This window comes from Rana temporaria, chromosome 5, assembly GCF_905171775.1.
Source record: "Rana temporaria chromosome 5, aRanTem1.1, whole genome shotgun sequence".
Classification (NCBI taxonomy): domain Eukaryota; kingdom Metazoa; phylum Chordata; class Amphibia; order Anura; family Ranidae; genus Rana; species Rana temporaria.
The window spans coordinates 391644079-391671998 of record NC_053493.1 but is presented as its reverse complement, the minus strand read 5'-3'; the positions used below and the strand labels follow the sequence as shown (position 1 = coordinate 391671998).

The 27920-nt window shown below is 45.6% G+C and overlaps 1 protein-coding gene across 2 annotated transcripts in view; it reads left to right on the top strand.

Moving 5' to 3' along the window:
- KLHL38 (kelch like family member 38) overlaps window positions 1–14642 on the top strand; it is a 30833-nt gene extending 16191 nt beyond the window's left edge. For both annotated transcript variants that reach the window (XM_040354929.1, XM_040354930.1), the window contains exons 3-4: window positions 7179–7284; window positions 13619–14642. In XM_040354929.1, the coding sequence (XP_040210863.1) occupies window positions 7179–7284; window positions 13619–13902 (390 nt within the window). In that variant the 3' untranslated portion in view covers window positions 13903–14642. The remainder of the gene's footprint in view (window positions 1–7178; window positions 7285–13618) is intronic.
- Window positions 14643–27920: the final 13278 nt, after the last annotated feature.

Here is a 27920-nt window from a genome sequence, read left to right as displayed (position 1 = left end):
ATGATTTTTCCATATATTTAAGATTTTTTGGGGGCATATTTATTTAAGCTGTTGGCATATTTATCTTAAAATAATTTTACAAGATCAGCGCAGTAATACATATATATATATATATATATATATATATATATATATATATATATATATATATATATACCGTATTTATCGCGGTATAACGCGCTCTGGCGTATACCGCGCACCCCCAAAGTGGCCCCCAATCCTGTGGGAAAAAAAGATTTTTTGTTGTTTTGTACTTACAGTTTTGATGTCTTGCGCGGCGTCCATCTGCGGCCTCGTCGGGTCCGGCGTCCTTCTGCGGCCTCGTCGGGTGTCCTCTTCGGCGGGTCGGGCGTCCATCTTCGGCGGGTCGGGCGTCCATCTTCGGCGGGTCCGGTGTCCATCTTCGGCGGGTCCGGTGTCCATCTTCGGCGGGTCCGGCGTCCTTCGGCGGCGTCCTCCCGCTCGTTTCCCGCCACGACTTTGAATACTGCGCCCGCATATAGCGAGCGCAGTACACTCGTGAATCTTCGGGCAGGCTCGGGCGCCTCTCGCACTGACGTCCTGTACGCTCAGGACGTCAGGACGTCAGTACGAGAGGCGCCGAGACTGGCCGAAGATTCACGAGTGTACTGCGCTCGCTATATGCGGGCGCAGTATTCAAACTCATGGCGGGAAATCGGGTATCGGCGTATACTGCGCACCCACGATTTTGCCCTGATTTTCAGGGCAAAATAGTGCGCGGTATACGCCGATAAATACGGTATATACAGTATATATATATATATATATATATATTCTCTTTTTTCACTAAACCAGTCACCTTAAAGTATAACTAAAGGCAAAACTTTTTTTGTTGTTGTTGTGTTATGGACAGAGTGGAGATGGATTAGAACACCTGTCAGGTTTTATTGCTCTCTGTGCCCCGATTAGGGAGATTCATCCATCTTCCAATGGGGACACTAGTTCTGATGACCAGGGGATTCCCTTAATTTCCAGGAGTTTCCTGTTTTGGCTATGGTACATGAAGTGAATGGGATGCATTAAGGTGAAAAAATTGTTTTGGCTATGGTACAGGAAGTGAATAGGATGCATTAAGGTGAAAAAACAGGAAGGTTTACAACCCCTTTAAGTGGTTAAAGCGGAGTTCCGGCCACAATTTCACTTTTTAAATATAAATACCCCTGTAATACACAAGCTTAATGTATTCTAGTAAAGTTAGTCTGTAAACTAAGGTCCGTTTTGTTAGGTTGTTACAGCATTTAGACACTTTATAAAATAGAAATTGACTGGGGCCATCTTAAGTGTGGGCATCATGAAGCCAGACTGTATGACTTCCTGGATTTCAGCCTTGCAGATCTCGCACATGCTCAGTTCTTTCAGCACCTGTACTGTCCAAGTCACATGATTCTTCGAGACTGGGGATTGCACAGACTCCTGGAAAGTTACACCCACTACATTCCCAGGAGTCTGTGCGGTGTAGGTTAGGAAGCTTAAGCACCTAGGTGCAGGAAGAGGGAAGATTTACTATTCTGCCTAGCAACAACACTTTGAAGGCATCTAAAAAAAAAAATTTTTTTCTTAAAGGACTAATGACATTTTTTTAAAACTACTGATGTAATGTTATATTTATGGGTGGAACTCCACTTTAAGGTGAAATATTTCGAAGAGGACATCTATTGCAGTGACAATTGTCTAAGGCTCGATTCACACTTGTAGGGCTCCAAAGTTGCGCCGACTTTGCAGTGCAACTTTGGTGCAACTTTGACGCAACTTTGGATGGGTGCAACTTGGATACGGCTTTGGCTTTGCCCAGAAATTAAAGGGGTTAATTTGTCTGACTTTGAGAACATTTCCTCACACTAATTGTGTCTACAGGACAGGATGTGAAAAGAAATCTCCCCAGTGTGATACAGATGACAAACAAAAAAAATCCTGGCAGGGGTTTTATTATTCCTTCACTATCTAAAAAAAAAAAAGTCTTGGCTTTAGATATATTTATATTTTGCCCCCAGATTACTGTTTATGTGGGTGTTTTGCCGTCAGCGTTACAGTACTAGAACAATATGTACAGTTCATGCATTGCTTCACACATTTACTTGGGAAAAAAAATGGCTAATTAAAATTCTTGGAAGTGAGTAACAATTGTTCTCCTGTTGAGGCAAGATCTGAGTGTCCAACCAGCTACCTGCATTCCCCTGTACATCCTACACACGTACGCTGAAACCTTCTAATGAAACAGATTAGATGCTGGTAACGAATGTAACTGACAATGGAAAATGGTGAAATGCTGAGTGAGTAAGGCTGGATTCACACCTATGCATTTTGCAGATTTGCACTACAGAACGTGTTCCATAGAAAACCATGTGTAGCGCTCACCCCGAAGGAGCCGCTGATTAGTTTGGGATCGGCGTATTAAGTTACCCTTTTGGCTTGTTCTAGAGGTGATACTTGTGAGTGTGGATAAAGCAAGTGTCCAGACATCAAATACGTTTTCAATGCTTTATTCCAAGGCCCAACATGGCCAACATCAACATGGCACACAATACAGAAAGGTTGATGAGCGAGGAGAGAATTTTAGTATCAGGCCTTGGATATGAAAGAGAGCAAGCCTGCTCTCGGAAATAATCAAGCTCAATTCGTCGCCACTCCAGCCAGAGTGGGTAAAGTGCTCCCGGACAGGCGGTATTCACAGGCCTGGCAGCCGGAGCGTCACTTGCAAATTCACTGGGAGGAAACAGGCCTCTGCCACAGGCTTAGCAATTTGAGATATCAGAGATTAGATTGAGTGAATCCTCCAAGTCAGTTCAAATAGTGTCACCAATTGACAGCTTTAAGCATACCTATCATGCGGTGTGGTGACTGGATCCCCGATGGTTCGTCTAAGCCTCCTGGACAACCTCTAGTTCTAGGTTCTCCCCGGGCCGATACCCATCGCACAGCTCCCAGCTTAGGATCCGCTCAACAGAGGATTGGGACCAAGCAAGACGCTGGGGCCCCTCTCAATGTTAGGGTGAGGCTCTGCATGGTGCGCAACCTCGGTGAAGTAGGCCACGGTGGCGGGGCCCATGGATGCGCGCACCCTGGAGGTGGATGCCGCACCTGGAACTCGGGCCCCGCATAGAACAGAACAACTAATGGCGGTTGCCACAGATATACACCCCCCAGCATGCCCAACGAGGGAAACATTCCTCTGATTGGCTGCTGGGGAAGGTGGGTCTGTCAGGACCCCTCTAGCACCAGGGGTGGTAACGCACCCCTGGGGCACAGACTGACCTACAGGACAGTCCTGAAATGACAACAGCCTAAATTTCCATAAATTGTGAATGGGAGTAAACTAACCCTCCCATTCCCCACTAACTTTAGCGTAGTGCCCATACTGAAAGTAAGGGGGTGCTACACATGTTAGATGCACTGTAGTGCAAATCTGCAAAATGCAAAAAGTACTAAAACTGCATAGGTGTGAATCAGTGGCGGCTGATGCTCAAATTTTTTGGGGGGGTGCAAACAAAAACGAAAAAAAAAAACATCAAACGCAGCCACTGTGCCCATCAATTATCCCACTGTGTCCATTAATTATCGCCACTGTGCCATCAAACACAGCCACTGTGCCCATCAATTGTCGCCACTGTGCCATCAAACACAGCCACTCTGCCATGCCATCAATTGTCGCCACTGTGTCATCAAACGCAGCCACTGTGCCATCAATTATCACCACTGTGCCATGCCATCAATTGTCACCACTGTGCCATCAAACGCAGCCACTGTGCCATCAATTGTCACCACTGTGCTATGCCATCAATTGCTGCCAGTTTGCCCCCACAAAAACCACCAGTTTGCCCCCACAAAAACTGCCGGTTTCCCCCTCCCCCCCCCGCCTGGTACTTACCTTTCTCGGGTCAGCCATCCTCCTCCAGACCTCCACGCTCCCTCGATATCTTCTCCCGCCCTCGATGTCACTTCAGCCAATCAGGTTACCAGTAACCAGACCCAGTGAACATGATTGGCTGAGAGGTGTGTGGCTGTGCGCCCTATGGTTAACTATTTGGAAGCCGATTACAGCCCACAGGCTCTGATAGGCACTTCCAAAACACACCCACTGCCGGCCACCACTGTAATTCAGATGGCATTCAGATGCATGAATGTATGTATTGATTGATGGGTGCAGGAGAGAGAGGGGGCGGCGCTCCTGCGCCCACTATGGACGCACCGCCAATGGTGTGAACTCCAAGCACAAACACTTTTGTTTAGCCCTTTAGCTGCAAGAGCTGTTTTGGAATTGTTTTTGAACATGTTTAAAAAAAAAAAATTTGAGCCTGGGTTCACATTGGAGGGATTTGTCATGCGATTTAAGAGATCAAATCACATGACTAGTCGCAGCCTATTGGAGGCAATGGCACTGTTCCAATCGGTGCAAAACCGATTTTGCGGCGCCGCACCGATTTGCAAAAGTAGTTCCTGCACTACTCTTGCCGAATTCAGGTGCGATTTCAATAGACATCTATGTATGAAGCCACACAGATGTCTATCAAGTAGCAGCTGAAATCACGCTGACCTTGCTACTTTGAAATCGTGCTACTTCAAGTGAAGTAGCATCAATGTGAACCACGGCTTAGGCCTGAAGATTAGTTGAAACGCCCAAACATTATAGATTTTCTGAAAGCAGACGCCCCTCAAAGCTTCATTGAAAAATGCGCAAAAGTACATTTTAGGTCGCATAAATGCAATATATCACCCAATTTTTTTGGTAAGAGCTTCAAGATTGGACACGCCCACAATATGATGAGGAATTTCAGTCATATTTTACAGAGGTAACTTTTTAAAAGCCCTTTCAGGTCATCTGTTTAGAGTTAACCATAAATAATGGCCCTAGAAATATTGCTCTCACTGCAGCATGTGTGGTGATATATAAAATGTGTAGTGGAAGGGACATTTTCGTATGTAGGTACCCCCATAGCTCTCAACTGTCCCTAATTTTGAGGGACTGTCCCTGATTTGGAGCAAAGTCCCTCTTTCCCTCTTTCCTCCTCATTTGTCCCTCATTTTGGTCTGATCTATATAGTTGTATATATAGTTATATAGTTGTTTTCCAGTGCTAAACTTTTCATCTGATTTCCAAAATGCTGCATTTGTAAATTCCAAAAGCCAATATCAAGGAATAGTAGTGGTAAAAAGGCACTTGTGGGCAGGCCTGTTGCAACAGGACAGGCAAAACAAGCAATTGCTTGGGGCCCCGAGCTGGCCTGGGGCCCCAGTAGGGCGGGCCCTTGCCGCGCCGCCGCTTCCTATAAATGCTGCAGCCTATAGCGTGGCCGAGCTCCTCTTCCTGAATCCCTCCTCCTGCAGTCTGGCCGGGTACCGCGCAGTACAGGAGATTCAGTTTCCTGTTCCCGGGCGGACTGACAGGATGTGCATACACTGAGTGCTCACTTCCTTTCAGTCCGCGGCCGTGAACAGCAAACTGAGTCTCCTGCCGCACGGTACGCGGTAGGGAGGGGGGTAAAAAGAACATGGGGGGGTAAGGGGGGAGGCAGTCATTACCTATTTTTTCTGAAAAATATGGTAGCTTGCTGACCATAACCCTACCTGGCTGGATGATATGTATCATAAACCATTTCCACAGCTTTCTTTCCATTTTCTTTCTTTACCATCCCATTTCTATCTTATTCTTTTTTGAATCAGGTAATATGTATTAAAGCTTTTTGCAAAAACTTACAAAGCAGACATTTTGCTTGGGGCCCCCAAATTCCTTCAAACGGCCCTGCTTGTGGGTTTAACCAATCTTGTTTTTTATTGTACAATTCTCCTTTAAGGGGGCGTGGATGGGGGTGTGTCCTATGCCTGCATACTTTTGCTGATAGGTGTCCCTCATTCCCATCTCGAAATGTTGGGAGGTATAGGTACCCCTGATGAGTGTGTTTATGCTTGTGTGTGTGCGCACATAGGGGTGGGAGGGCTCCAAAATTTTGGGAGAGGTTTAACTTTTTTTTACACTTATTTTTTCATTTAAAGCGTATATCACATAGGGCAGGGGTCCCCAACCCCCGGACAGCGTACCGGTACCGGTCCGTGTTCGAGTTGGCCGCCGTCAGAGCAGGAGGTGTGCCCTGTCATGAACCGTCTGACTGGCTACTGATGTTAGCCTATTAGCATGGCAGGGGGCGGGAATAGCTGCAGATCGTGACATAGAGCGAGAAACTCTTCATAATAACAAGCGGGTAATAGCTTGCATGTTAATATAAGTTTGGCAGCTATCGCTCTCTGTCCTGATCTGCAGCCGTTCCCACCACCTGTCTTGCTAATAGGCTTACATCGGCGGCTGGTCAGGAGACATGACAGAATACACACAGGCTGCTAACTATCCCACGGTCTATGACAGGGCTCACCTTCTGCTGAGGCATGAGAGATTACACAAGGTGCAGGGGAGGCAAAGATTAAAATGGGCACCGTGCAGGGAGGACTGTGATTGGAGGGGGGAAGGGGTGGGGGTGACAGCATCACTGCACGGAGGACTGTGATTGGGGGAGAGCATGACTGCATGCAGGGAGGACTGTGATGGGGGTCTATGACTGCAGGGAGGACTGTGATGGGGGGGGGAGCATGACTGCAGGGAGGACTGTGATGGGGGGGGGAGCATGACTGCAGGGAGGACTGTGATGGGGGGGGGGAGCATGACTGCAGGGAGGACTGTGATGGAGGAGCATTACTGCAGGGAGGACTGTGATGGAGGGGCATTACTGCAGGGGGGACTGTGATGGAGGGGCATTACTGCAGGGGGGACTGTGATGGGGGCCATGACTGCAGAAGGACTCTGATGGGAAGCCATGACTGCAGAGAGGACTGTGATGGGGGAGCAATGACTGCAAGTGGCACTGTGATGTAGGGTGGGGCAATAACTGCAAGGGGCATTGTGATATAAAGGGGACTATAATCATTACAGTGCAGTCCCCTTTATATCACAGTGCCCTTTTACAATGCAGTGCTGGGGGTTGTAAGGCTCCGTGGACTGCCCTACCTTCCCTGTACGCTGCTTGACCCCCCCCCCCCCCCCCCCCACACCTGAAAAAAGTGGCTGCACCAAAAGATACAAATAGGACAAATAAGAAGCATAACATACACTGTACATGTAAATGAATTCCTTGTGACAAAAAATAACATTTGTAGTTAATTATACCCAATAGGTTTACCACATTGCCAGAAACACATGGTTCAGGATGGAGACCAGGGTTGTGAAGAACGTCTGTGCTCCAGCGGTGGTAATTGGCGATAAGATTATAATAATTGGAGGTAAGTTCACAAGTTCAATATTTCCATATGCAATTACAGTGTTCACTAATGGGAATACATACATTACTGAGGTTTGAACTGTAGTACTACTAGGAAATGTAGATGGTAACATTTAAAGATATATGGTTTCACCCAGTTGCCTGTGTCTAGATTAGACAGTACTGAGATTGTTAAAGGGTCAGTTCACACTCGTGCCCAAACACTGCTCTAATTTGCTAGAAAATTACTTAAAGTGGTTGTAAAGTCTTGTTTAAAAAAAATAAAAATAAATAACGAACATGTTATACTTACCTCCTCTGAGCACTTGGTTTTGCACATAGCAGCCCAGCTCCTCCTCTTCTTGGGTCCCTCTTCTGTCAGCCTTGCCTCTACCTCCTATCGAGTGCCCCCACAGTCAGCAGCTTCCTATGGGGGCACTGGAGCCGAGTCACAGCTCAGACACGGAACCCCAACCTGGCCCCGCCTCCTCTCCCCCTGATTGGCTGACTGACTTTGATTGCCAGCTGCTGTGTCTCAGCCAATCAGGAGGAGTATCACAGATGGCTTAGACATTGATGGACATTGCTGGAGAGAGATGGGGCTCAGGTAGGTAATTAGGGGGGGTGCTGGGGCAGCTGTTACACACAAAAAGTGTTTTATCTTAATGCATAGAATGCAGTAAAATGAAAAAACCTTCTGCCTTTACAACCCCATTAAAACCCCAAAACAGCTATATTTTTTCTAAAAGTAGACACCCTGTAGAATAAAAAGGTGGCAGTCACAATTTTTTGCTGCATGATATTTGAACAATTCGAGAACACTGAGAACCAAGCAATCTAACACTGCCGATCGCTCGGTTCTCACATCTCCCTGAGCAGAGAACTGATGACTTTCAATCACTGCTCTCTGCCCTGCCCCCCCCCTCACCTTGCTTACTGGAGCGGCCGGCTCGGGCTCTAAGTAGCTCACTGAGAGGCTAAGCCTAGTGCCAGGCCAGGCATGTGGGAGGATCCCAACTTCCTTGTCGCCCTTTTGCCTGAACCTGGACCAGCTCTGTGACGTCAGCCAACAGCGGGCTATAGTGATCCTTAGGGGAAGTACAGCCAAATGAGCTTTGGCTGTACATCTTCTTTAAAAGCCTTTGCAGGTAATCAATTTTTTGCTCCCACTCTGAAACAGCGATACCTAATGTGACACAATCGCTGTTTACGCACACACTCACGCCCTACACACGCGTTTGCATTGGAGTGTGTGTGCGAAGTGACAAGGTTGCTTATTTTTAGATATCCTATTATAGTTCACATTTTCAATGCTTTTTTTTCACCTAACTTTATTGCTATGACAAGGGGGCTAACTAGCCTCTTATGTGATATCATTGGGCAGGCCACAGGTACTTTTTATGGAAATCAGTATGTACCCAGTTAGCACAAAAAAATAAAAATACACAGTAATTAAAAAAATGAAGATATGCAACTGCACTAGAGCAAGGGTCTGTGTCTATGGGCTTTGGGCTTGTGTTGGCATCAGTTTTACATCATTTGAGACCCTTCTGAGGTCATTCAATATTCATTAATGGGTGCATATGACTTGCAGTTGACCTTCTTTTGATCTGCTTCAAGCAGGATTTGCACTCCCAAAGACTCAAGCCTCGTACACACGACCGAGTTTCTCGGCAAAAACCAGCAAGAAACTTGCTGGGAGATATTTTTTTGCCAAGGAAACCGGTCGTGTGTACATTTTCGTCGTGGAAACTGTCGAGAAACTCGACGAGCCAAAAAGAAAGCATGTTCTCTATTTCCTTGACGGGAATGGAGAAAATTGGCTTGTCGAGTTTCTCGACGGCTTCACAAGGAACTCAACGAGCAAAACGATGTGTTTCGCCCGTCGAGTTTCTCGGTCGTGTGTACGAGGCCTTATATGTGAATGCAAAATCCACTTGAAGTGAACAAATGTCCATTGGCAGGGGCTTCTAATTAATCAATTAATGTATTCTGTCCCTGTCCTAATACAAAGGTAGACAACACATCCTCACCTAAAAGTAGTACTAAAAGCTTGCCATTTTTTGCAAAAGTAGTTCCAAAAGTAGTTCCTGCACTACTCTTGCCGAATTCAGGTGCGATTTCAATAGACATCTATGTATGAAGCCATACAGATGTCTATCAAGTAGCAGATGAAATCACGCTGACCTTGCACTTTGAAATTGTGCTACTTCAAGTGAAGTAGCATCAATGTGAACCACGGCTTAGGCCTGAAGATTAGTTGAAACGCCCAAACATTATAGATTTTCTGAAAGCAGACGCCCCTCAAAGCTTCATTGAAAAATGCGCAAAAGTACATTTTAGGTCGCATAAATGCAATATATCACCCAATTGTTTTGGTAAGAGCTTCAAGATTGGACACGCCCACAATATGATGATGAATTTCAGTCATATTTTACAGAGGTAACTTTTTAAAAGCCCTTTCAGGTCATCTGTTTAGAGTTAACCATAAATAATGGCCCTATGCATTAACAGCATTAAAGTAAAAACTGCTCCAGTACATGTGCTACTCCCATCCCCTAAAATGTGCTCTCCTTGTCACCGCTGCCTCCATCTCCAGGACCCGTCAGTGCCATTCTTCGAACTTCCTTGTTCTACAGAACGTATACTGGGGAGCACCTGGGTCAAATGCTCATTTCACTTGAAGGACTTTTGAAACAATTAATTAAGAGCATCAAACACATCCAATGCCTTTTTTTTGTGGGGGGGGGGCATTGGGGGGTTGTGGCCCCTCCTTTTTCAGGGCTTGAGCAGTCGATGTTAACAAAATCATAACAGAATGCAGTAGGGCAGTGATGGCGAACTTTGGCACCCCAGATGTTTTAAAACTACATTTCCCATGATGCTCATGCACTCTGCAGTGTAGTTGAGCATCGTGGGAAATGTAGTTCCAAAACATCTGGGGTGCCAAGGTTAGTCATCACTGCACTAGGGAATCTGTGTTAACCTCCCTGGCGGTATGATTCATTCAGATTTTAGGTGCTAAAAAGCGGTACCATAATTTTGCATGGAAATTTGGCGCTTTATATTGTAGGACTGTAGGGCCAGATTCACCAAAGAGATACGACAGCGTATCTGCTGATACGCCGTCGTATCTCTGTTTCTATCTATGCGACTGATTCATAGAATCAGTTACGCATAGATAGCCAGAAGATCCGACAGGTGTAATTGTTTTACACTGTCGGATCTTAGGATGCAATACCGCGGCCGCCGCTGGGGGGAGTTCGCGTCGTAAACCAGCTTCGGATATGCAAATTAGGAGTTACGGCGATTCCCGACGGATTTTCGCGTTCGCTACGTCGCCGCTAGTCTAGTTTCCCGTCGCAAAGTTAGTCGGTTTTTTTTGGTGCCTTAACTTTACGCAGCAATCTTATTGCTGTATAAAGTATGGCCGTCGTTCCCGCGTCGAATTTTAAAAAATAACGTCGTTTGCGTAAGCCATCCGGGAATACGGAATTACGCTACGCACGTTGCCGTTCGAAAAAATGACGTCACGGCGCGCAATGCACGACGGGAATTACGGAACAGAGCATGCGCAGTAGGTCCGGCGCGGGAGCGCGCCTAATTTAAATGGCACACGCCCATTTGAATTGGCCCGCCTTGCGCCGGAGGCCGCCGGCGTAGTGCTTGGTGAATCAGGCACTTGCGATGAAAACTTGCGGCGGTGTAACGTATCTACGATACGTTACGCCGCCGCAGTTCTACGTGAATCTGGCCCGTAATTCTTAGAAATAACTCACTTAAATCTATCCAAACAAGAGTCTAGTAGACATCCTGGGTCTAATCAAATTTGAAACACAAAATCATAAATGATAATATAATAAATAAATATAAATAATTATAACAAATAATATAATAATAATAAAAATTATTACTTTTAATTTTTTGATGATGAAATTTCCCCACAAATTGCTACCGCTCAATTCTGCAAGTGATTCTAATTTATTATCGCTGTTTTCTAGCTGCTCTAAAACCACTTTTGACATAAAGGGACACTTTTTGGTTGCTATGGACAATCTACAGTTTGCAGGCAGAAAGAACAGTTTTTATTATATAAAAGTACATGTCGGGCACTGGGCAGACCACTAGGGACAAGGGGGGTGTGTATTTTTTTCATACAGTACTGCAATCTATAAGATTACAGTATACTGTATGTATTGTGTTTAATTACTTTTCTAAATTTGGCGCCGATCTTTGCCCAGTGTGTCGTAACATCGCAGGGAATGGAGCTCGGCGGCACTCTGCACTGTGAATTGAGCGAGGAGGACACTGCTCGATCACACAGTGGGGAGGCATCGCAGGATCTAGGGACAAGGTAAGTAACTTGTGCCTGTGGACACTGCGAGGCGATCCCGAATCTGGCTCGGGGTTACCGATTTTGGTCCTGAAATTCCATCCCGAGCCAGACTCGGAAATACCGCCAGGGGGGAGTTAAAGCTTGATGAAGACTAACGTCTCCTGACAGCACTGAAGGCAGTCAATTGAGTGTTCTGCAGGAGACACTGAGAGCAGAGTCACTGGGGTTGATTTACTAAAGGCAAATAGGCTGTGCACTTTGCAAAGTGCAGTTGCACAAGGCAAGGGCAGTTGCTGTAGAGCTTTGTAAATGAGCAGAAGCTCTGCTGACTTCCATCATACAATCACATGCAAGCAAAAATTTGTTTTTTTTTTCTTTTATTTTCCTTGTGTGTGATTGGGTAGTCTTTGCCAAATGAAGCTTGACCTCATTTACTTTATTTGCAAGCCCGCCTAATTCAAATTAGGCGGGTAGGGGGCGTATAGCATTTAAATTAGGCACGTTCCCGCGCCGAACGTAATGCGTATGCGCCGTCCCTAAAATCGACGTGAACGTAAATGGCGTCCAGCCCCATTCACGGACGACTTACTCAAACTACGTAAAATTTTTAATTTCGAAGCGGGAACGACGGCCATACTTAACATTGGTTGCCCCTCATATAGCAAGGGCAACTTTACGCGTCGCAAATCTAACGTAAACGTCGTAACTTCACTGCGTCGACCGCGCGTACGTTCGGGAATTCGCGTATTTTGCTAATTTGCATACTCGACGGGGAAAACGACGGAGGCAACACCTAGCGGCAAAAAAAAAAGCCTTACGCCTGTCGGATCTAATGGATATCTATGTGTAACTGATTCTAAGAATCAGTCGCATAGATACAACGGCCCAGATTAGGACTTACGACGGCGTACATTGCGTTACGCCGTCGTAAGCCCTTTGAGAATCTGGGCTTTAGTCTTTATCCAGGAAAAGGCGGTGCATCTAACATCCGGTCAGTTCACACCCGTTGTTTCCCACTCGAAACAGTGTATGGATGGTTTCATATAATATATAAAGGCTCCATATAGTGTAAAACCTTAATCACATTTATTGAATTAAAATGTATTGCACTTACAGCATTCAAAATGTAAGACAGCCTTAAAGAGGGGGTTCACCCTATACATTTTTTTTTTTCTAGCATTAAATTAAGCATAGTAGCGCGAGCTACAGTATGCCTTTATTTATTTTTTTTGCCCCGTACTCACAGTTTAATCCTATAGTGAAGATTCCGACTCCCCGCGGGGAATGGGCGTTCCTATCCAGAGGGAAGATGATTGACGGCCGGCTCTGGCGCGTCACGCTTCTCCGGAAATAGCCAAAATAGGACTTGGCTCTTCACGGCGCCTGCGCATAGTCTGTGCGCAGGCGCCGTATAGTGCAGTGAAGAGCCGAGACCTACTCCGGCTATCTTCGGGGAGCGTGACGTGCCATAGCCGGCCGTCAATCATCTTCCCTCTGGATAGGAACGCCCATTCCCCGCGGGGAGTCGGAATCTTCACTATAGGATTACACAGTGAGTACGGGGCAAAAATAAAAAATAAAGGCATACTGTAGCTCGCGCTACTATGCTTAATTTAATGCTATAATGTTGTTATTGTGGGTGAACCACCGCTTTAAGTCTGGTGTGCCGGCCCACGCACATCCAGACAAACCCGTCCTGGGAGGAGGGTGGAGAAGGGGCAAGGCTTGTCTATGAATGCACAGGTTTGGCTCCGGCCCCCGGACAGGTAAGTGCATGCATGGGTGTCTCCATGGCGCCCAAATAGCTAAAGTAGACACCCACAATCAGGGAGCAGGGGATAGTAGCTTTGGGGCCCCCGGGAGGAAGAGGAAAGTGAAATTTTAAAGGACAGGGGCTATACATAATAGATGTATTGACCTCCTCATCAAAAATTAAAATAAGAGGGTTAATATCAATTTAGGAGCATGCTTTCTTCAGAATTCTATTGTGGTAAGCCTAAATCCTGACTGTTTGTTGCAGGTTACACAAGGAGAATAATTTCCTACGACGTGGCAAAGAATACATTTGTGAAATGCGCAGACATGAAGGACAGAAGGATGCACCACGGAGCGACTGTTATGCAGAATAAAATCTATGTGACGGGAGGCCGGAGCCTGACCGTGGACAACACCATTGAGGACTCTGACTCCTTTGATTGTTATGACCCTGAAACAGACACGTGGACCTCAAAGGGGAAACTGCCTAACAGACTGTTTGACCATGGCTGTCTCACCCTTCAGTGCATCCCAACCAATTTAAAATAGGCAATGAACACAGAGAACTATGACCAGTACTACACAAGGACATGAAGGATGGTGCGAGACCATGGTTGGGGATTAAACTCAACCCATCTCTTGAACCAGCAGAAGTTCAGGTTGAAAAACTAAAACCCAGCTCCAGCCAAAATGTTTTATCTTGGTTTTAAGTAGATCTTGGAAGATTAAACATTTCTGTGAAGTTTTTCCTGTTGTCTGTGACCCGGCTGGAGTCCCAATCGTCCTTTGATGTGCTTGGTCCTCTTCCTCCTGGGTCTTCTCCAGGTGGTGGGCAGTCCTAAAAGATGCAAAGAGTAGCGCTGCAATGATGAGGTCAGATCCCCCTCCTGTATCGATACACTGTGACTACCAGTTTGCACACTCAGGGGGCAGAGCATTGGGGTCTTATCCTTAGTCTGCTGGGTTGGGTGACACTGGGAAACATTTAACTTAACTTCTACACCTTGTGGTGAAGAAGAGGTACTAAAGTAGACATCTTTAGATTGAATGTTTGCATTGAAGTTACATTTTTGTTTAAAACATCCAGCGGGAGTTGGACTTTAAAGATTGTTTTGTTTTATCCTTAGAAACAGGGCTTTTCCCTTCAAACTGTTTTAAAACATCAGTTTCTGATGTTCTTCTGCACCTATGGGCTCTGTTACTTCCCTAAGCTTTGTCTTTTTTCTTTTTTATTTCTTTCCGTACATTTTTATGATGACAATTTCAATAAACATATTTTTGAGATAAAACATCAGTTTCTGCTTCCCAGATGGTACAGTTCCCACCTTACTTTGACCCCCCACCAAATTTGGGTAAGATTGATAACCCTCATTAGGGTTGCTACCTCATGTCATGAGGACATGTTCCTGAGTTCCCCGACATACCTTTCTAAACTTACCTCTGTAAAAGTAAAAAGGGCTGGAAATAGGATTCAGTAAGAGCTTGTTCATATATGCAGAGATACTGCCCCCTCTCTAAAAAGACGATCCACAATGGATCATTTTTCAGAGGGCATTTGAGGGTCAGTGAGGAGGCAATATGTTGACCCTCAAAAAGGCAAACTGTGCATTCACTTGAATGGGTTACAATCAGTGGTGGTACCACCTACTGAATGCAACAAGATGTTACACTTTTGCCGCGCCCACAAAGTAGGGCACTGCGGCCTTGGCATGGGTACAGCCCTGAGTAGTTGCATTGCTTTGTTTAGGTTTACAGGTGGGGTGCCCACAACCATCACCTGCTTTTACCATCCCTGGCCACCCTGTGTGAACAAACCTTTAGAGTGTCTCTAACTATGGCTGGACCTAAAGATATAGGGGTAGATTTACAAAGGAGATACGACGGCGTATCTCCAGATACGCCGTCGTATCTCTGAGTCTGGGCGGTCGTATCTATGCGCCTGATTCATAGAATCAGTTACGCATAGATTTCTATTAGATCTGACCGGCTTAAGTCTCTTACGCCGTCGGATCTTAACTGCATATTTACGCTGGCCACTAGGGGCGTGTACACTGATTTACGCCTAGAAATATGTAAATCAGCTAGATACGCAAATTCACGAACGTAGGCCCGGCCGACGCAGTACAGATACGCCGTTTACGTTAGGCTTTTCCCAGCGTAAAGTTACCCCTGCTATATGGTGGCGTACATGCAGCGTACCAATGTTAAGTATGGCCGTCGTTCCCGCTTCGAAATTTTAAAGTTTTACGTTGTTTGCGTAAGTCGTCCGTGAATGGGGCTGGACGTCATTTACGTTCACGTCGAAACCAATACGTCCTTGCGGCGTACTTTGGAGCAATGCACACTGGGATATTCCATGGACCGTTCGTGAAAAAACGTCAATCACGTCGGGTCATGGTTAATTTGAATAACGCTCTTCACAATTTGAATTAGGCAGGCTTACGCCGGCCTATTTACGCTACGCCGCCGCCGCAACTTTCTTTTGAGAATATGGCACTTGCCTGTAAAAGTTGCGGAGGCGTAACGTAAATAGGATACGTTACGCCCGCACAAAGGGCCAGATCCACAACCAGCGGGCGCAACTTAAATGTTCCGATTTAAGTTACACCGCCGCAAAATTTCTACCTAAGTGCCCAATCCACAAAGCACTTACCTAGAAATTTGCAGCGGTGTAACTTAAATCTGTCCGGCGCAAGGCGTGCCCAATCTAATGGGGCGAGTCTCATTATAAATTAGGCGCGCTCCCGCGCCGGACGTACTGCGCATGCTCCTGACGCTATTTTCCCGACGTGCTTTGCGTTACGTTACGTTGCGCTGAGTTTTGTGAATCGCGACGGGTAAAAAAGAGATGCGGCAGGAAAAAAAAATTTAAAAAGAAATTTGATAGTGACGCGGGAAAGAAGGGTATACTTTTACATGGTGTACTAAGTTTACACTTTGTAAAAGCAGCCCTAATTTTGCGACGGCAAACTAACACTTACGGAGAAATAACGAAGGGAAAAAGCTTTGCGGATCTCCGTAAGTGCTAATTTGCATACCCGACGCTGGATTTCGACGAGAAATGCCCCCAGCGGCGGCCGCGGTACTGCATCCTAAGATCCGACAGTGTAAGTCCATTACACATGTCGGATCTTAGGGATATCTATGCGTAACTGATTCTATGAATCAGCCGCATAGATAGAAACAGGGATACGACGGCGTATCAGCAGATACGCCTGCGTATCCCTTTTGTGGATCTGGCCCAAAGTTACGCGCATCTACGTGAATCTACCCCATACTGTTTTAAAATGTGCAGTTGAATTAAAATATTCCAGTGTGTCTGTTTGTGCATGTAAACCGAATCCTCCATTAGTTGGCACCACCCTCCTCTGCACATTTCTAAGGCATAAATGTGCCAATCTCAAGAACACTCAAATTGGATCTCTTTCAGAAAGCTCCTAGTCCCTTTTTTGTGAGGTCCTGGAGTAACATACACAAGTGAAGAGGCATGAGTTCCTACAAACAGAGCATAGCCCAGCCCCATACAGAACTCAAGTTGTTTTAGTGAGTGATGGAATTCCCGGGAATCTGATAAATCTGGATGCTCTGTTTCAGCCAATAAAATGTCCCCTTTATCATTCTGTAGAAAAAGGGAATATTTTGGTCCGCTGGATGTCTTATTGGGAAAGCTCCAACTCATTTCCCTGCAATGAAGTGACAAATCCCAGAGTCTCTTCTGTCAGATATGTCTGCTGTCTGCAAAGGACTTAGATGATATATCCTTCTAATCCTGGATCACTCAGGATAGGCAAATGTGTCTGGGTTCAATTCACTAAGGGCTCAGTAAATACTATTGATATGTGGCAAACCTGAACTTAGTGGCAAAGGCTATTGAAATCTAAATGGGTGGGAGGGAGGTCCTATTAAATTCTGATAATTGTTATGACTATTAGGCTAACTACTGTCTAGAAAAAGGCATGGGAAGCTGGGCACTTCAACGGCACACTTAAAATAAAGTACATCCAGCTTTGAAGGCAACATTACAACTACACAAATCCTTCAAATACAAATACAAACGGTACAAATAATTAACAATTAATGGATAATTGGGGAATGATTAATAACCAAAGAAATACACAATAATGAGTGAAGAAATTAAAGCGGAGGTTCACTGGTAAAATGCTGTTTTTACCCTTTGATGGATGCTCATTTAGTCTAGGGGAATCGGCTAGTTGTTTTAAAATCCGAGCATTACTTACCGTTGTAGAGGGCGATCTTCTCCGCCACTTCCGGGTATGGGCTGCGGGACTGGGCGTTCCTTCTTGATTGACAGTCTTCCAACAGGCTTCCGAAAGGCTTCCGACGGTCGCATCCATCGCGTCACGATTTTCCGAAAGTAGCCGAACGTCGGTGCGCAGGCGCAGTATAGAACCGCACCGACGTTCGGCTTCTTTCGGCTACTCGTGACGCGATGGATGCGACCGCCGAAAGCCTTTCGGAAGCCTGTCGGAAGACTGTCAATCAAGAAGGAACGCCCAGTCCCGAAGACCCATACCCGGAAGTGGCGGAGAAGATCACCCTCTACAACAGTAAGTAATGCTCGGATTTTAAAACAACTAGCCGATTCTCCTAGACAAAATGAGCATCCATCTAAGGGTAAAAGAGCAAAAACAGCATTTATGGGTGAAATCCCGCTTTAATAAATATGTGACTCCAATTATAAGGAAGAAAGCAACTAAAAAAGTCCAAAGTGAGAAGGATTAATCAGTTAATCAGTATGGTAGTCCCACATGCCGTGATGGAAGCTAGAAATCAATCAATGTCCATAAAGACGTGGATGAGCGAGTTTGGGGTGGAGGAACTTGACCGGTCCTGACCTCAACCCGATGGAACACCTTTGGGATAATTTAGAGCGGAGACTGCGAGCCAGGCCTTCTCATCCAACATTAGTGCCTGAACTCACAAATGCGCTACTGGAATGGTCAAACATTCCCATAGATGCATTCAGCCTTCCCAGAAGAGTTGAACCTGTTATAGCTGCAAAGGGTGGGCCAACAAAATATTGAACCCTACGGATTAAGACTGGGATACCATTAAAGTTAATGTGCGTGTAAAAGCAGGAATTCCAATTTGGTAATAGAGTGTATGTGACATACTCTAGGACTCCTCTCTGTATGTTTTGGTGTATATTTCACGCTATATAGTCCACTGCCCTCTGTACATTGCACTGCATTTTACATACTGTGACAGGAAGCCAGAAAAATCTATGGGTTGTGTCCAAAATGGGAGATATATTGGTCCCAGGTTTATGCTGTACAGGCAGTCCTTGAGCTACGAACGAGCTAGGGACTGTAGGTTTGTTCTTATGTCGAATTTGTTTGTAAGTCAGCACAGTACCTTTTTTAATGTTCTGTCAAAATGTGCCCGCTGTCGAAAAGTGCGCATATCGGCAGAGACGTCATGCCGCCTCCCGTTCTTAAGTAGGAGTCGTTCGCAAGTCGGATGTTCGTAACTCTGGGACTGCCTGTACACTGATTTCTTTTGGGTTTCTGCTGGGTAGTGAGCCTTTTTGGGGGTCAATGAGGGTTAATGAGCTCAGGTGTAACAGATGAAACACTCTGGGCTCTATAAAACTCCCAGGTTGCGTCAACAAGGTGCTGCAACCTGGAACCAGATTCCTGCGTAGGACTGGGGAGCAGCTTCTGCTGAGTGGTGAAATGTCTGTATGACTAAAAAGCCTCATACACACGACCGGTTTTCTCGGCAGGAAAACTGCCAGGAGAGCATTTGGCCAGGAATGCGGCCGTGTGAATGCTTCCTAGCAGTTTTCTCGTCAGGAAAACAGCTGGGAATTCCAATGGGAAAATAGAGAACCTGCTCTCTATTTTTCCATCGGGTTTCCTGGCAGAGTGTTTCCTGGCAAGAAAACCGGTCGTCTGTATGCCTACCTGCAGGGTAGAAAAACCGTGCATGCTCGATAACACTTTGACGCATGCACTGTAGCATACAACGATAGTGTGGGGTATAGCAAGATGGCGGCAATGGAATCGAATGTGATGAGACACCGGCTCATCGTAGTCGATGACGTCACCGCATTCTTGCCATTCAAAAGAACGGCAGGTTTTTGTGTGGCCGTGTGTATACACGGCTTTTCAGGGCAAGCCTGCCAGGAATCCCGTAGGGAAAACTGATGTTTTTTTTTTCCTGACGGGATTCACAGTCGTGTGTACAGGGCTAAAGACTCTGTTTTTCAGCGTGTCAGACAGGTTTTTGGGCAGCGGTAGGCTGTTCCAGACCAGGTAGATAGGTTCCTGGGTTTTGCATTTAGATGCCCAAAGTGGCAAGGGTTTATTTTCTGTTTTGTTTTTACTTTTTACTGTTTTTGATACCTGCACTTTGAAATAAACCACTGTCTTGTTTTCACAAAGATCTTGCTGTCTGTCTGTGCCTACTTCACTGTGCTGTGACCCATCCAGGGGGTCCTGCATACCCCGCTACTGAGCTAATCCCTTACAATACCAAGAGCTATGCTGTGTGTACAAACAATAATGATTTTTCCACTTAGTATGGTGTGCTTTATTTTACGTATTTCACACCACTAATCATTCCAAGATTTTCATATTACTAGAACACTCAGTACGTACTTCTAGGACTTTTTTTTTTGGACTTCAGAATCCCGGCCCACCAAAAGGAGGAGGGGGTTGATTGTCTTATTTAAGGATATTTGGCAATGTAGAAGGAAATTTTACTGTAATTCTGACACTGGAGGCTCAGGAAACTGGAGGTTTCAGATACCTTCAACGTTGAGGTGTAATTGCCAACTACTTAAAAGTAAAAATAGTTCCTAACACTGTGGAGGTGTGGGAGAGCCCAGTTTTCTCACTCATGTTTTTTAACATACAGTACAGTATATGTGAATGCGATAAATAAAACGTGAAAATATATATATACAGTATATATTTAAGTTTTCGATAAAAGTTTTATTTTTTGTAACTGTCTGTGTCTTCACTGGGGAATTTCCTCGTTCTTTCTATCCAACTAATTAAGTTGCCAAAGAGACAGAAAATGAGGGGAAATCTACAAATGGCGCTCCCCGGGGCAAACGTTATAAATTGTGGGACCCCATACTGCCTGCCTGACAGACCCCACCACACCCTACCTTGGGTAGGGATGAGCCAACTATTGGATGAACCAACTAATTGGCCCCTTGTTTTGTGGGAGCCGAATATCATATAAAAAAGTGTTGTTTGTACCCACTGTAATATATCTTCCCATTATCAATGGTTCCTAAAGAAGGAGTCGGTGCTGGTACCCACTTCATCCCTGGCAACTGCCGTTGTTACAGGAACAGTGACTTACTTGTACCCCATGCTGAGGGCATGTGGCCTGAGATGGTTCAAGGCCTACACTCACCCTTCCCCTCTTTCCTGGCAGGGATTAAGGCTCTGGTATGAATTTTTAGGGGAACCCGAGACATATTAGAAGGGAAATGGAAGGAAAAGGTAAGTGAACCAACAATGCACTAGCTTAAAGGAACCTATTTAGAAAATAAAAAAAAAACCTTTACAACCCCTTTAATATTTTCAACATTCTGCACTGACTACTGGTGTAAGGTGGTACTTCACCACTGAGCACCATTATAAGGGGGTATTTCACCACTGACCACCAATATAAGGAGGTCCTTCTACTGGCCAACAGATTAGGTGGGTATGTGTCTGCTGAACACCAATATTAGTGAATAATTCACCAATGTAAGGGGGTACTTCAGCACTGACCACCAATATAAAGGGGCCCTTCTACAGATTAACATCAATTTAAGGTGGTAATTCAACACTGACCCCCAATGTAGGCAGGTACTTCAGCACTGACTACCAATATAAGAAGGTACTTCCCTACTGACTTTCAAAGTCAGATTTCTCCCAATGGCCACCAATGTAAGAGGGTACTTCCATGGGCGTCCGCTGAAATTTTTCCAGGGGGGGGCATAATTTTGTGATCACCTATGCACCGCTTCTTTGACAATGTCGGGGAGGGGAGGGGCTTAGTCATCATCCTATAAAGCGCAGGCATGTGCCCATGATATGCAGCCTCACTGTGCTGATCAAATGTACAATACAGAGGGTGTACAGTATATGTATATAGAAGGGGTGGATGGTATTGGTATATATAGAGAGAGAGAGAGAGAGAGACTTGTAAAGCGCAACACATGCGAACTGAATCGCCTCTGGGCGAGGAAGGAAGGTGGGTATATACAGCTCTATATACAGGACAGATGTATATCTGCATTCAGTGATGATGGAGGAATACAGGAAGAAAGGTGGGTGTATATAGCTGTATACAGGACATATGATATGATCTTTCCTATATCTGGCACCCCCCCCCCCCCCCCTTCACTGATCATACCTGTATGCACTCAGCTGCCCCCCTCATCTGTATATATGTCAGTCCCCCCCTGTACACAAACAGCCAAACAGCCTCCTCCCTTCACTTGTACTCACAGCCCCCACTTGTAAGGTCACGGTGGCCTTCCTTCTCCCAAGTCCTGTTTCCACATGTCCATTTGAAAATACATTACAGGCATCAAAGCAAACACGAGGGTGCACATACAGGAAACGGCCAGAGGTGTCAGTAAAGAGCTCTGTAAGCTCCGTGACACTGTGGAGCCGACTCACACAAACACAGAGAGAGTCAGCACTCAGCACAGCTACAGATGCAAGCATGGCAGACCCTTGTGGATTCCAGGGGGGGTCACTCGCCCCCCCTTAACCCTATGAGCGGACGCCCATGGGTACTTCGCCAGTGAACACCAATGTAAGGTGGTAATTCAATACCGATCATCAATGTAATAGGGTCCTTCTCCCACTAGCCATCAATGTAAGTGGGTATTTTACCAATGAACACCAATAATGACCACCAATTAATGACTGAACACCATTATAAGAAGATCCTTCTCCCACTGACCTCCAAAGAAAGAGGGTCTTTCTCCAACGGACCTTCAAAGTAAGATGGGGCTTTCTCCAACGGACCTCCAAAGTAAGAGGGGCTTTCTCCAACGGACCTCCAAAGTAAGAGGGGCTTTCGCCAACGGACCTCCAAAGTAAAAGGGGCTTTCTCCAACGGACCTTCAAAGTAAAAGGGGCTTTCTCCAACGGACCTCCAAAGTAAAAGGGGCTTTCTCCAACGGACCTCCAAAGTAAAAGGGGCTTTCTCCAACGGACCTCCAAAGTAAGAGGGGCTTTCTCCAACGGACCTTCAAAGTAAGAGGGGCTTTCTCCAACGGACCTTCAAAGTTAGAATCATTCCCTAAGACACACTTAACCCCTTCCTCGCCCCCTAGTGGTTAACCCTTTCCCTGTCAGTGTCATTTACACAGTAATCAGTGCATTTTTATAGCACTGATCGCTGTATAAATGACATAGGTCCCAAAATAACGTCAAAAGTGTCGCATATCGCCGCCATTACTAGTAAAAAAAATAATAATAATAAAAATGCCATAAAACTATCCCCTATTTTGTAGACGCTATAACTTTTGCACAAACCAATCAATATACGCTTATTGCGATTGTTTTACCAAAAGCATGTAGAAGAATACATATCGGCCTAAACTGAGGAAAAAAAAATTTTTATATATATTTTTGGGGGATATTTATTATAGCAAAAGTAAAAAAATATTGCTTTTTTTAAAAATTGTCGCTCTTCTTTTGTTTATAGTGCAAAAAAAAAAAAAAAATCGCAGAGGTGATCAAATGCTACCAAAAGAATGCTCTATTTGTGGGGAAAAAAATATGTCAATTTAGTTTTGGTGCAACGTCTCACGACCGCGCAATTGTCAGTTAAAGCGACGCATTGTCCGAATCGCAAAAAGTGCTCTGGCCAGGAAGGGGGTAAATTCTTCCGAGGCTGAAGTGGTTAACTTAGACAGGATGAGCAGTCAGGTTATGGTAAGGTGAGCCAAAAGGTCTACTCCAAAATACTGTCAAACTTGCCAGAATTTTTATTAATTTATCCTCATTCAATCACAAATTCAAATGTTTAATGAGCAAGATACCTTAAATAGGCTTGAAGATTAGGAAATGACAAAAATATCCATTCAGTAAACTCAGGAGACTCGTTAGTGTAAACTGATTGCAGAATGTATATTAAAAAGGATATGGAAAGGATCACACAAGAATGGACGTGTGGGAAAACAGATTACGTATGCGTCGGCGATCAAATGTGTACATCTATAATGACAGAATCAGACTTGGAGGCCATGGTAACTAATGATGGAAAAATAATAAAGCCTGAAGATGGAATGTAACCCTTTTTTTAGTTAAAGTTGAGTCTAGTCTAACGTTTTCGGGAGCATCCAATTGAGAATGCTACTTACCTTATCCCTCTGTCCCGCTGGAGTACTTCCCACCAGTTTGGGCACTGAGAACTGGTTCGTTCATGTGTTTTCCCCCTCACCATCTGCCGACCAACATCTGCTGGTCCTGCATTGTACATGGTGACATAAAAGGCCCACCTACTAGGGCCCAATGGCCAACTTAAAGTGGTTGTATACCCCACTTTTTTACTTTTACCTACAGGTAAGCCTATAATAATGCCGCGTACACACCATCACTTTCTGTGATGAAAAAAAACGACTTTTGAAAAACGTCAATTAAAATGACCGTGTGTGGGGGAAAACGTTGTTTTATGTCTTGTGAAAAACGACGAAAAAAAATTGAAGCATGCTTCAATTTTTTGTGTCGTTTTTCAAAACGTCGTTTTTTGTGTCAATTAAAATGATAGTGTGTGGGCAAAACGACGTTTAAAACAACGTTTTTAAACCCGCGCATGCTCAGAAGCAAGTTATGAAGCTAGCTTCAATGGAAAAGAGTGCTGAACGTAACCGCGCTTTGCTAGAGCATTTTGGGAAAAACGATTGTTCCGTAGGCAACGTCGTTTTTGAAAATGAAGTTTCAAAAACGTTGTTTTATTTCATGATTTAAAACGTTGTTTTTTTCATCACATAAAGTGATGGTGTGTATAGAGCTTACCTGTAGGTATAAAGAATATCTCCTAAACCTGTACGCTGATTGCGCATGCGCAGCGCAGCGGGGATCCTCGGCTAAAGGACCGGCACCTGCCGGACCTTGCGGTGCATACTAGCTCATTATGGCTTTTCCTTTACAGGTGTAAAAAACAAACAAAAAAAAACAGGGTATACAACCGCTTTTAGGAGCTCACACAGCAGGCTGACAACAATGCTGTTAATTGCAAGGCAAGAATAGCACAGATTTAATGGGATTGTAAAGGTTTATTCTTATTTTTTTTAAAATAACAAACATACCATACTTACCTCCACTGTGCAGTTAGTTTTACACAGAGTGGCCTGATTATGCTCTCCTGGGGTCCCTTGGCGGCTGTCTCCGCAAGATCTAACCCCCCTATGGGAAGCGCTCTCCCAAAGGGGGTTGTTAGCTTGCGGGCGCACTCCCATGTGATGCAATCGGCCGCCATAGCCGCCGAGTGTATCACTCGGCCCCGCCCCCTGGCGCGCCACGTCAGTGATTTGATTGACAGCAGCGGGAGCCAATGGCTTCTATCAATCATCCAATGAAGAGCCCACAAGAGCTGGGGGAAAAGCAATGCGCGATCGCGCCCATGGAGATTTGGAGCTCAGGTAAGTAAAACGGGGCTCGGGGGGGCCAAAGAGTGCAAGGTGTTTTTTCACCTTAATGCATAGGATGCATTAAAGGAACACTAAAGGCATTTTTTTTTTTTTTAAATAACCAACATGTTATACTTACCTGCACTGTGCAGCTCGTTTTGCACAGAATGTCTCCGAATCCGGTCTTCTGGGGTCCCGTGATACAGCGGCGGGCATAGCCGGCGACTCTATCACTCGACCCCGCCCCCTGGTGCGACGCGTCATCCGCTGTGATTGACAGCAGCGCTAGCCAATGGCTGCGATGCTATCAATCCTTCCAGCCTAGCCAATCAACGGCCAGGCTGGGAACCGAAGAGGATCACATGGACGCGCGCGGGACTTTCGAGGGGTCAGGTAAATAAAACTGCGTTTCGGGGGGCGGTACCGTCGGATGTTTTTTCACCTTAATGCATAGGATGCATTAACCACTTCCCGACCGCCGCATATATATGTACGTCGGCAGAATGGCACGTACAGGCACATTGGCGTACCTGTACGTCCCTGCCTAGACGTGGGTCGGGGGTCCGATCAGGACCCCCCCCCGCTACATGCGGCGGTCGGATTCCCACGGGGAGCGATCTGGGACGCCGGCGTGGCTATTCGTTTATAGCTGCCCCGTCGCGATCGCTCCCCGGAGCTGAAGAACGGGGAGAGCCGTATGTAAACACGGCTTCCCCGTGCTTCACTGTGGCGGCTGCATCGATCGAGTCATCCCTTTTATAGGGAGACTCGATCGATGACGTCAGACCTACAGCCACACCCCCCTACAGTTGTAAACACACACTAGGTGAACCCTAACTCCTACAGCGCCCCCTGTGGTTAACTCCCAAACTACAACTGTCATTTTTTTACAATAAACAATGCAATTTAAATGCATTTTTTGCTGTGAAAATGACAATGGTCCCAAAAATGTGTCAAAATTGTCCGAAGTGTCCGCCATAATATCGCAGTCACGAAAAAAATCGCTGATCGCCGCCATTAGTAGTAAAAAAAAAAAAAATTATAAAAATGCAATAAAACAATCCCCTATTTTGTAAACGCTATAAATTTTGCGCAAACCAATCGATAAACGCTTATTGCAATTTTTTTTACCAGAAATAGGTAGAAGAATACGTATCGGCCTAAACTGAGGAAATTTTTTTTTTTTAATATATGTTTTTGGGGGATATTTATTATAGCAAAAAGTAAAAAATATTGCATTTTTTTCAAAATTATCGCTCTATTTTTGTTTATAGCGCAAAAAATAAAAACCGCAGAGGTGATCAAATACCACCAAAAGAAAGCTCTATTTGTGGGGAAAAAAGGACGCCAATTTTGTTTGGGAGCCACGTCGCACGACCGCGCAATTGTCTGTTAAAGCGACGCAGTGCCAAATTGTAAAAACCCCTTGGGTCATGTAGCAGCATATTGGTCCAGTCCTTAAGTGGTCAAGGTGAAAAAACATTTACCTTTACAACCCCTTTAAAGTGGATCTAAACCCGTTTAATGAAATTTGAGCTGGGCACATATATCTGCAGTATTTTGTTATCTCTTTTCAATGAGCTAAGTCTTAGGCCTCGTACACACGACAGAGATTCTCGGCAGAATTCGCCGAGAAACTCGGTCAAAACCCGGATTCTGCCGAGAATCTCTGTCGTCTGTACAGTTTTGGCTCGATGGAGCCGCCGAGGAACTCGACGAGAAAATAGAGAACATGTTCTCTATTTTCTCGTTGTCCTCGTTCTTCTATGGGAGAAGCCGGCCCGCCGAGCTCCTCGGCGGCTTCATCCCAAAACTCGACGAGGAACTCGACGTGCCAAGCACGTCGAGTTCCTCTGTCGTGTGTACGGGGCCTTATAGTTCTCTTCTGAACGAACCTCTGTTATCAGCCTGAGAACTCCTGACATATTTTTTGACTTTTTAGATAAAAGCAGCTTGAATCTTTTGTCAAAGGAGGTTGCTAAAATAGATTAGCAGAGAGCAGCTCCTATTACAAAACAGTCCTGAGAGTCTCTGCCTATGATGAAAGGGGTGTGTGCCTTTCCTCCAATCAGCAATGTTAGCTATCTTGGCTGCATAGGCGTGCGCAGGGGGTGTGCCAGGTGAGTGGTGCCGATTCCCCCTACTGCTCAGCAGGCCCGGACTGGGACAAATAATAGGCCCGGGCATTTTAGGCTGAGCAGCCCATTTTTTTTTTATATATACCGTATTTATCGGCGTATACCGCGCACTTTTTTGCCCTGAAAATCAGGGCAAAATCGTGGGTGCGCGGTATACGCTGATACCCGCTTTCCCGAGCCGAGTTTTGAATACTGCGCCGACATATACCGAGCGCAGTACACTCGGGTATAGTCGGGCAGTCTTGGCTCCTTCCGCGCTCACGTCCTGGACGTACAGGACGTCAGCGCGGGTAGCCGAGCATTGCCGACAATACACGAGTGTACTGCGCTCTGTATATGTCGGTGCAGTATTCAAAACTAGGCGCGGGGAGGACGCCGCAGAAGGACGCCGGACCCGACGAAGAGGACACCCGAAGCCGCAGAAGGACGCCGGAACCGACGAAGAGGACACCCGAAGCCGCAGAAGGACGCCGGAACCGACGAAGAGGACACCCGAAGCCGCAGACGAACGCCAGACCCGACGAGGCCGCCGATGGACGCCGCGCAAGACACCAAAACTGTAAGTACTAAAAAAACTTTTTTTCCACAGGATTGGGGGCAACTTTAGGGGTGCGCGGTATACGCGGGAGCGCGTTATACCGCGATAAATACGGTACACAGATCAGGAAAGCATGACATGTTTGTTATTAAATCAAACCCCCCCTACCCCCGGCCCCCTCCTATTACAGTGTGCTTCCAATTGTAAGCAGCGAGGACATTTCATGGTCTGCAGCTGTACATATACAAGAGGAGTGTATATGTGCGGCTGCTGG